Below are 10,778 nucleotides of genomic sequence, written 5' to 3' on the forward strand. Positions count from 1 at the left end.
CCCCCCTTCACACACACTACACTGCATGACAAAACAGAAACTTATCCCTCGAAGCGCTCTGCATTTCACCGGAAGTAACCCGCCAAAAATGCCCAGCCACCATGGCGGATCGGTTGTAAACATGGGGGTTTGGCGGCGGGGGATACCAGCTGAGATACCAGAGATATATACCTGCTACTGAAACGGCTCAACAGATGATAAAAGACATATAAAACCATATCTTTTGTTAACTCATTCTCTGCCCATTATACCGATATATCCGCAGCGCGACCACACCAATTTTGCCCTTTATCGATACGTCGGTACAGGCTATACTCAAACTTTATTTAGTTCGTAAATGCTTGATCCATAATTTTAAGTTTTGATGTAAAGAAATCTCAAAAGTAGAAACTTCCTGCAACAAAATATATAGTGTCTATAACTACGTAAGTGGATGGAAAGTTGAAATGGTTGAAGTATTTTGTGTAGTGTGTTTGTGAAACCAAAACACGAAAGATGATCTCACCCATTTCAAGTTCTAGCTATGTTTTCTGGGCCTGGTAGTAAATGACCTTAAAGGCATATATATAAATTGTAAACAGACTAGGGAATTTTTCTTTAGTAAACTTGAGGACAGAGATGATATTGTCTTAGAATCCTTAGCTTTAGATTCTGATTTGGCCGATGATTGAATCGAGAGTGAGAAGCGTGAAAGACATAATTTGTAGATCTAAATCTACTGTGACAGCAAAGAGGGTAGTTGGAGATAATAGGGAAGTGAGTGAATATGCTTGGAAATGAAAGGGAAAGAAAGCCAAGAGAAGTTAAAATCAAGAGGATACTGACCTAGATCTTGGTGTAAATCTAAATCTAGACTTGGACAAGCAAGTGCAACTCGGGCAAATTCTGATTCATTACAACTTTTGGTATTGTCACAGTGATGTTACAAAATTGATCTTAAAATCTGCTAGAATTACACAATTTCATACACCTTTTTGTATGAACATGCAGGGAATTGAATGTAACATTCATTTTATGAGCGCAGGAATCCTTTTTTGAAATATAAAGTTTATTATTTATATTCAAAGTCGGAAATTTAGTCTGCCTTTTTATTAGCTCCCATGTGATGGACGTGTTCTCTGACAAGTATCAATTACGTCCTTTACCTTATCAAATATTTTTTTACGCCTTTCAGTGCTACATTTTATTACCTTTCAAAATATGTATGACACTACCTACTTATTATTTCATTTTACTATGAAAATCCTTCCCGAATATACACACCTATCATTCTCGATCGGATGCACAGAGAAAACCTGTGAACGCTGGTATGAAAATGGGCAGAGAATGAGTTAAAGCTGATATAGAATGAGCCATTCAAAAGTGATTGCGTTCAAATAAATACAAACAAAGTGCAAAATGTGATACACTCAACAATTAGTACATTAGCACGGCGAAATAAGTAATAACACTTAGCATGTAGTTGCTCAGCTGGACCGTGTCACTTCATCAATTGATATCTTGGCCAAGAGACACTCTACAAGGTCAAGACAACTTGCTAAGTCATTAGTCACTATTTATAACTTTGACCTGTAATTTACTACGTCATTTTCCATATAAAGAATACTGAAATTTTTTATTGAAAAAAGTCAGCGTCTATGCCCTTTATATAGGGCCTACGCGCTTCCAGGTCGAAGTAGGTCTGCCCTATATATAGGGCCTGCGCGCTTTCCGGGTAGCCCGGCTCAAGCCCTTTATATAGGGCTGCGCGCTTCCAGGGTTATGTATACACACTCTTACATGCACACACATACTCGCAAACACACACATGTACACACAAACACACTCACACAAACAACTTACTCACATAAAATACACACACCCATGCACACACCCATGCACACACTGTATCACTCTCTCAGTCTCATCCCATGCAGTAGTCCATATTGACAATATCAATAGCAATGGTTTTTATATCCTACAGCTTACTGTGATTAATAATTTGAAAATTAGTTGGGTGTTGATCAAGTCAATGTTATAACCTGCTCTGGTACAGAAAGTACTTGCTTCTTCAATGCCTCCACCCTCTTTCTATTTTACTCTCTCCATCTCTCCCCTTCTTCTTAAACGAGGTGCCCATTGGGGGGTCAGATCGGTTTGCTAGCCAGATGAAGGTGCAAAGCAGCTATCGTTGCTCAAGCTGATCGTGTCGGACTCGTCGCTTAAAAAACGAACGCATTTGTTTTCAGATGACGAGTCAGGTGGTCATCTGCCCCGTACCTACCTGACCCGATCCTATCCGCAGAAAATGGGCTCTAGTTATAAGATCCCTGCTCCCTCCTTCCTGTCTCTCTTTCTTCATCTCACCCTCCCCATCTCTCTCTATCTCTTGCCTTCTCTTTCTATATAATCTTGTATCTCTGATTTATTCTTCTTCATGCTCTCATCTCACACACTGCACTTTCATGATTTTCTAAGTTGGTAGTTGCAGTAAGTGCCGGAGCAGGTAAAGCCTGAAACTAAATGGTAGGAGTCGAAATAGTTGTGCCGGCAGCAGATAAAAACAAGAGTCTTTAAAGTTTTGAGAGTAAAAGTTTTAAAATGATTGTAGTAGAAAAGGAAGTAGAATTCTTCGTTCAATTTAGAGTGTGCAATTATTTAATGCTCTGGTTGTACAACTAAACCAACTTAAGTTGTCACTTACCCTTTAGGGTCACCTGTACAAAAAGCCACTGTTCTGTGACATTTTGGGTTTTTCTCATATTTTTAATCTCTGTCCATAGTGGTCCCTGTCGAACACTGCCAGGGTCAGTCATTTTCGCAGCAAGTCGACCCCAAAACCTGCCCGTATCAGTCATTTTCTACAAACGTTTTCATCTCAAGCATCCCATTCTCAGACTGAGTGATTACATTTAATCATTTAATCAATGCATAAAGAAGCAACTATCTATACTACATACTAGAAAAGTGGGAGCTGGACTTACTGCAACGCTTACTTACCCAATCATGTGCGAGGGTTCAATAAACTGAGTACACTGCTGCCGCCTACACCTTACGTTACGACGCATTGTATATAGTATCACAATGCTGCTGACCTCATTAAACAAAATTCCATCACATGACAATGATTGACAGACAGTGTAGCATTTGTCTTACATTGGCTACTGGCTGCATGGGTCGGGGATGGGGATGTGTTTTCTCTTGTGCCGTTGTGTTTAGTAATGGCTGCTATATATGAGTAGTGTTGAGTCTGTTAGCAGCATTTCATGTTTAAAAAGCTCTAATGACAGACAATAATTTTGATGAAAATGAAATGTGGAATGGGAAAGAAAAAAATTAAAACATGACTATCTTTAGTGTTTCTGTTGTTGGTGGTTAACATGTACCACCCGAGAATTCATTTTGACATGAGTAATATTGACCTTAACTTTGAACCTGTCCATAGCAACCGCCTGTATATAAAGCGTTACATTTTCTCTGTGGTTTTGAGTGACTATTATGAATAGGTTCGATTGTGCTAGCTCGGGAGGCTATTACAGTTGATTTGTTGAACTTTTGTTGAACTTTAAGATATTTGTTAGAATTTTTTGTGGCATAACTGGTTGGGTGACTGAGAGGCCCGAGTTGTGTGCAAAAAAACCCTGTTAATCTGTTTTGGGAGCAACTATGCTTATTTTTTTAAAGGTGACAGTATATTTGTAGGAAATGTTTGAATTATTACTTTGAATTATTCTTAAACTAAGATTTATCTTTTACCCCTGTATTACTATCTTATTTTTTTGTCCTCCACAGTTTTATTTTTTTAAAAACAGGGACATCTCAACCCAATATTTAAAAATGGTGAGTACCTGTTAACACATCTCTTGACATCTTTCAATCTGTCTAATGAACTACACTCTCTGTCTGTTTTCCATTTATTTCATGGTTTTATATATATGCAATTTATATGGTGACCTGAAATTTTACTGTTTGTTCTGATTCTGTATTTGATGACACCGCACTCATTGATTTATGCCTTTGGCCTACTGATTTTTCTTCTTCTGGCTCATCTGTAAATGAATATATATGCCAGTCTCTAGTGCGATGGCTGCTGTTCGCCACAGGTTCTCCAGGCCCGTATAGAGTTTTAGGTCTCTCAGCCTAGGGTTGGGCCAATATTTCCTTTGAAGTACCTCGAGCACTACAAGGCTTGTAGCAGATGGTTCCCTGTTTGGTTGAACTTACTTGTTTATTCCCAAATTTATGAGGGCTGTAGTCTCTGATTAAGATCCCACGACTTATGATCCTGATTCGCATAAGATTCCGCTGTTAGATAAAAAAAGAATTTTTACTATACAAAAGTCACCCTAAGATCCCTCTCTGATTCATTCTGAAGGTCTGCATTCGGCTAAGACCCTGCATTTCAGATAATGATTTGCATAATAAATACTGGGGGCGGCACAGCAGATCAACTAAGAATGAAAAGTTGAGATCATTGAACTGCCTGTCGCGTCAAAGATCAGCCACTCTCGTGAATGTGATCGCATAAGTATTGTAAAACTCGATGTACTGTACAGTGTTTGCACCGGGCGAGATCACACCGAGTTGTGAACTGACCGATGCGTTTATAAATTTTCCCCAAACATTGCACTCGCGTCTGAGCTTTCCACCTTCACTTACGTCACTAGCTGGGTGGGTATGGTCTATATAAGTTTGCTCCATGTGGGATCATATCAAAAAGTGAACTCCTACGTTACCATTGCAGCAGTTGTCTCTGCTCCCGAATTAGCGAGGCAGACTGAATTTTAATTGGTGTGGTCACAACGTAATGGTGCATAACAACAAAGGCGGGGGAACTTGGTCAGAGATGGAAAGCTATAAATTTTGGACAGGTTAAGGGGAGAGGCAACTTGATGCCATAGATCTTGAGACTCACGATAGGATAGTAAATGAAAATGGCATGCTTCATGCCACTGTGATTAGTCATCAAGGTTGACCACTCTTTGCTCGTCATATGTCATACCTAGGGGTTATGTCAGTTCATTTTAGAGTAAAGGGAGACCATGTTACCTGTTGTGGGCCTTAATATGAGTCACCGTAGATTCTTCCCTTGGTCCATCGGCTAAGATCCCGTTCGCCTAAGATCCAGCATTTTCCTTGCTCCCAAGCACCAGGATCTTAGACTATTGTATATTTATTATACACATATGATACATATGTGTCACGGCGTGGTAGAATCAGGCGCTCGTCAAATTTTAGGCATGTGGAGTTATTGGTATCATTTGAAAGCTTATTCACTTGCCTTGCTTTCTATGACAAAAATCACCCATCTATCTTGAATAGAATTCAAGATATTTGCTATTGAAAGAGGTGGGGGTAGCATGGTTTCAGATGTAAAGTTAGAAAATGGCCCCCAAAGTTTTGTAACTTCTATAGCTTGAGAGTTCTTAAAAACTGAAAATCTGCATAAATTGTGCCATTAATCAACATTTTTCAGCAAAATTCACATGAAAATGTGTGTTTTTATATGGACATAAAAGGTGTTGAGCACATTTCTGAGTTTCTTTTACAGTTCTAAACCAAATACATTATAGTTATTTTGTTAATAAACCATGTTTAATGTAATTAGATAATTGTAATCAGTGTGCATATTTACAGTAGAAGAGAAATAAAAAATTTATGCTGTGGTCGTAGCATGACAATGCATTGTATTAGAACAGAACCGCTTCTAGGCTAAATACTTCTTGTGCAGTGTATCTCAATTTTTTTCCCATCTTAATATAGATGCGTAAGAACCAGTTATAAAAATTAGGGAGGGGGGGGAGTGGTCAAGGCAAAGTGGAAGTTACAGCTCTTTGAATTTGCCCTTGAAATTAACTGTTCCCCTTGAGGACTTGTTGTGTTTTTGTCTCCTAATGACTGGGTTCTAAGGTGGAAGCTAATGCAATTTATAAGAAAATGTGAACTGAAATGATATTTAGTATGTTTGATTTTAAATTAAACAGCATTTAAATGCTGTTAGTAGAATTATGTGTGCCTAGTCAAGTCCTATTTACATAACTAGAAGAATTAAAATGAGAACATTTATCAATGCTGTTTCAAATAAGGGTGAGTGGTTCTTCATTATTCACAGTATTGCCTTTTAAAATTCTTGCTATTATTTTTTTTCTTTCAGCCTTATCACTGGCAAAGTCATAATGTCAAGACAAGTGGTGTGGATGACATGGTCCTGCTACAGAAAATTTCTGAATCAGAAATTATGGAAAATCTTAAGAAAAGATTTATGGATGATGTTATTTATGTATCCTTTTGAGCAAAGCTTATGCAAATTTGCCGGAAAAATTATTTTTTAAAGTAGAACAGCATTTGTTTAAAGACTTAGGAAGGAAAGAGAAAGATCCTTATTGAGAACTCTGAAATGTTCAGTTCTGATATATTTTGACTGTATCCAGTTTGACTTTGTGCGTGCACTGTATTTGAAGATAAACTGTATTGCATGAATATAATATACTTGAAAGTCAGTTAAAAAACTATTTTTGATAAGTGAATCACGTTCTGTAACTGTTTTGTAAAAAGTAGGTTCTTTGCCTTTATAGATGACTAGCTGTGCCCCCTTTCGATGAAAGGAATGATTGGTGCTTTAATAGCAACTAAAATTCATTGGCCTAACTATATTTACACTCTACTGGAATGGGGCAATAAATCTTGAGAGATGCAAAAAAATTTTAAGGTCTAGATCTATACTCTCAAAACAAAATGCGCCTCGCGTAATATCACTTCCGGATTTTCTAAAATTACAGAGACAGAAGCGTCGGCCTACAAAAGCAATCGGCGAAATAAAGAAATTTAGCTTTTTGCAGCAAAATTGTCTCAAAACTGAAAAAATCAAGGGCGTCATGCTCTGGAGAATATTTTAAAGAATCTTTTGGCGAAAACCGCATATCGATCGCTGCAGCCATTAAAAAGCCTTTTGAATAGCAAAATTCGGCAACCACAAATAGATAATAGATTGTCTTGGTAAGAGCACTTATAGTTCTTTCATTCCTGTTATGAAGTTTTTTGAGTCATTTGCCGGAAAATGGCTAAAAGATAATACATGGAAGCAAACAAAAGAGACTTCTTTTACTCATGTTTTATCATTCAGTATTCAGTTGTAAGGTTATTAGTATCAGGAAAAAGATAAATGAGTAATTAAATATGTAATTATGTTTTCTTCATGCTTTTTTTTGCAAACAATATTTAAAAAGATGATTTGTCAGTTATGATCTTTTGTACATGATCTTTAACCTGTTTGCAAGACATACATTGGACCTGTGTTGGTGTCTGTGAACCCATTCAAAATGTTGAGCATCTATGGGGAAAAAGAAGTTGAACTGTACCAAGGGGCTGTAAGTATGCTCTTTATATGTAGAGTATAGGCTTGTGTATGCGTATGTGCCTCTCTTTGTATGAGTGCATATAAGCTAAGGAGGGGGTGTATTTGCCAGTTTAAAAGGATAGGTTAGGTGATCACTTGATTGAAGCATGTGTGTTTTAAAATAAGAATTCACATTCTTTGTTGGCATCAATTTTTTTTTTAAGTGGATGGAAATTTAAACTGGACGTATTTTTTTTGTTGTAATTTTTTTTATTTGATGAGTGAAAGAATATAATATCCTGTACCAATCATATTTATCCATCAAGTAAGAAAAATTTAAGAATTCATATTCTTTGTTTGCATTACGTTTTTTTTTGAAGAAAAGTGGATGGAAATTTAAACTTGTCATATTTTTTTGGGTGTAATTTTTTTATTTGATGAGTGAAAGAATATAATATCCTGTACCAATCATATTTTATCCTACAAGTAAGAAAAACGTGTTATTGGATGCATCTTCAGGCACAGTATGAAAATCCTCCCCATGTGTATGCCTTGACAGACAACATGTACAGAAACATGTTGATTGAGATGGAGAATCAGTGTGTCATCATCAGGTGAGCAAAAATGAAGTTTTTTTTCATGCAAGGAGAGAGAGGGGAGGGACTGTTTGAAGCTTTTTTCTCTCCATATCACATTTCTTTAGACTGAAGTTGACTTTTGCTTTGCCAATTCTGAGATAATATGGTGTGAACTCCCAACATTTTCAAACGCAAAAGAGACTGAAATATCAGTATGCATCAAAGGTTGTGTTCACTTTGAAGGTTCTTTTCAATTCTTTCTCTTTTTTTTGAAAAGGTTAAGTCAGATCTTAACTACATGGTTTTGCTCAGTTTGTATTAGACGTTGCTCCGTATTGTAAAGAAAATATTGTGTATACCTGCTGATGTGCTTTATAAAGTTTGAAATCTGTGATGTATACTGTTACTGTATCAGTTCTTATTTTTTCTTGAACTCAGATGACTGTTTTTAGAAGTGAGTTTGAAAAAACCCCCAAAACTGCTGACTTGTTTGTTTGTTGTTGTTGTTGTTGTTGTTGTTGTTATTTTTTAAGAAAGAAAATCGTTTCGACTCATGAGCCCCAGGCATGAAGAATGAGCCTTACTGTTAATGTTTAATCTTTCTTTTTCTTTAAAGTGGGGAAAGTGGTGCAGGAAAAACTGTTGCAGCAAAGTACATCATGGGCTACATTTCCAAAGTGTCTGGTGGTGGGCCACTTGTACAGGTAAGACCTTTCATCCTGCCAATCAATCTGTATGGTTTAAATATGTTCACATAACAGGGGGATTGGTTTGCTTTCAGCTTGTTTACAAGACGAAATTTGTTCTTTCTTTGTGTGTTTTTTCTTTCACTTGAACATTGATGTTTTAGGTGACTTGATACTTGCACCTACCACTAGTAGAATATTAATGAAGAGTATTTCAAGTTCTTTGCTTTCTGTTTTTGTCTTTTGACACGGTTGAGTAGTTGACGCTTGTATGTTTACTCTTTCAAGGTGATTCAATAGTTTTTGAAGTATTGAAGTTAGCCTTCAATCTAAAAAACAGTGGTTATAGTTTTTAGGCTTTTTGCTTGGGGAATTTTGTTCTGATTTTTCCAGATTATTGAAATGAATTTGTACCTTTTTAAAATTATTAGTGTTTTGTAATTACATTTTGCTGTCATTCATCAGTGTTGTTTGTCAAAATAGAAGATTTACAGGAGATGTAAGAAATGTTGTATTGTTGCGCCCGAGATAATATCTAAACTCCAAAGATTTATTTCGTTCAAATAAGTTACTTTTTAAGGAGAGGAATGAGACTAATCTCAATCAATGAGCCATATCAAACTATATTACATACTTTGTTTTCACTGAAAATTTTTTTTTTTACACATTGCAATGTTGAACGACATTTACAATATGTGTCCCTGCCCGTCTATATCAGTCATATGAAGGAAATTTCAAAACTAAGTTAACATTATTTTAAAAAACTATCACCTTTTCCCTACAATTTAAAAAAAGAATGAAGTTTATGACATTCTTTGACGAAAATACGGAGCTTTTAATTGTGCGAGGTGAGGAAACATGAAAAGGAGAAAATAGCCTCCGAAGTTGAGCAACATATTTCCATAGCAACAAGGGTCTTAGAATTGAGATAGAGACTGTGCCACTACAAGGTGAAACACAGAAATAGAAAACTATTCAGTCACTGAATAAAAACTTATGGCAAAATAAAATTTTCACGAGAATGGCCTTCACATCAAATGCAACATTATACTAGGTACCGGATACTAAATTTTCAAAGTAGCTTTATGTCAAATTCATCTGTTTCATATGAAAGGCCAATAACTCATGAGAATTTTGGTATCATACTTTACCTCTCCGTCAATTTTTAAGAGAATTGCAGCTGTTTCAATTTAACATAATAATCAAATATTGCTGGAGTCGTTGATTGGCTGCAACCCCATGTATGACAGATAATAAAAGAGTACCAAGTGCACCAAGCATCTCTACAATATTAACAGAGTAAAATCACTGTAACAAAGAAATGAAGCTTAATGTTTTTAAAGACTGTGAGATCATTACGATTCAGTATTTTATTGCCTCAAACACGATGATCTGTCTTAATTCAATAAAAACAACGAGCGTTGTCCCGGCCGGCGCTGCACCAGCCCTAGCGGGGAGCGATCGGCTCAATATTATAGTATACTGAGTGCTCCCGGTAGTTTCGCGGAAGTATTCATGCAAAATATTTCCAAGCCCATGACTTTATTCTACTAGAAAAATGAACTGTTCTTTCTATTAGTACCTTTTTTTAGCTGGTATTTTATACATTTCGTGTTAAAAATGATCTTTGAAAACTTAGACGCTTTTTTAAAAGAGGTTTTCTATCCAAACTCCAAGTGCCAAAAATGTACCAAGCGAAACCATGCTCAAAAGCTGTATAGTTCTCCACCTATGAAAAAATCGGTTTTAAATCATCAGTCTTTCTGCAAAGCATTCGAATGCCTCGGCTGCACGGGTGTCAATTTTAAACTGGCCGACCTCGCTTTCCGACCGCGAGGGGCTTCCCTTTCAACGGCGATTCTCCAGCTCCAAATACTCGGATATAATACAAACAACTTACACTAATGTAACGAAGAAAATCTGAACTTTTTCAAAGTGTACAGCATTTGGTGTTTTATAGCGAAAGAGCAAAGAAACTGTGACCTGAATTACCCCCATTTCACCGAAACCATGCGCTCGGAAGGCCGCGAGTCGGCTTACGTGCCGTGTTTACGCTATCTTATTTTACGTTTGCAATAGCAGCATAAACACACGAGAGCACACATAACTCACACACACACACACACACACGCAAACACACACACACACACACACACACACACACACACACACACACACACACACACACACACATTAGTA

At 36.8% G+C, this 10,778-nt stretch overlaps 1 protein-coding gene across 1 annotated transcript in view; it reads left to right on the forward strand.

Moving 5' to 3' along the window:
- The window catches only part of LOC101849610 (unconventional myosin-Ie), a gene marked incomplete in the record, with an annotated part of 44,812 nt that overhangs the window by 1,776 nt on the left and 32,258 nt on the right, over positions 1–10,778 (forward strand). Inside the window, 5 exon segments of the mRNA XM_013081700.2 lie at positions 3,772–3,819; positions 6,134–6,259; positions 7,257–7,346; positions 7,835–7,929; positions 8,510–8,597. Coding sequence (XP_012937154.1) covers positions 3,817–3,819; positions 6,134–6,259; positions 7,257–7,346; positions 7,835–7,929; positions 8,510–8,597 — 402 coding nt within the window.

Source organism: Aplysia californica, unplaced genomic scaffold (assembly GCF_000002075.1).
Source record: "Aplysia californica isolate F4 #8 unplaced genomic scaffold, AplCal3.0 scaffold00142, whole genome shotgun sequence".
Taxonomy (NCBI): Eukaryota; Metazoa; Mollusca; class Gastropoda; order Aplysiida; family Aplysiidae; genus Aplysia; species Aplysia californica.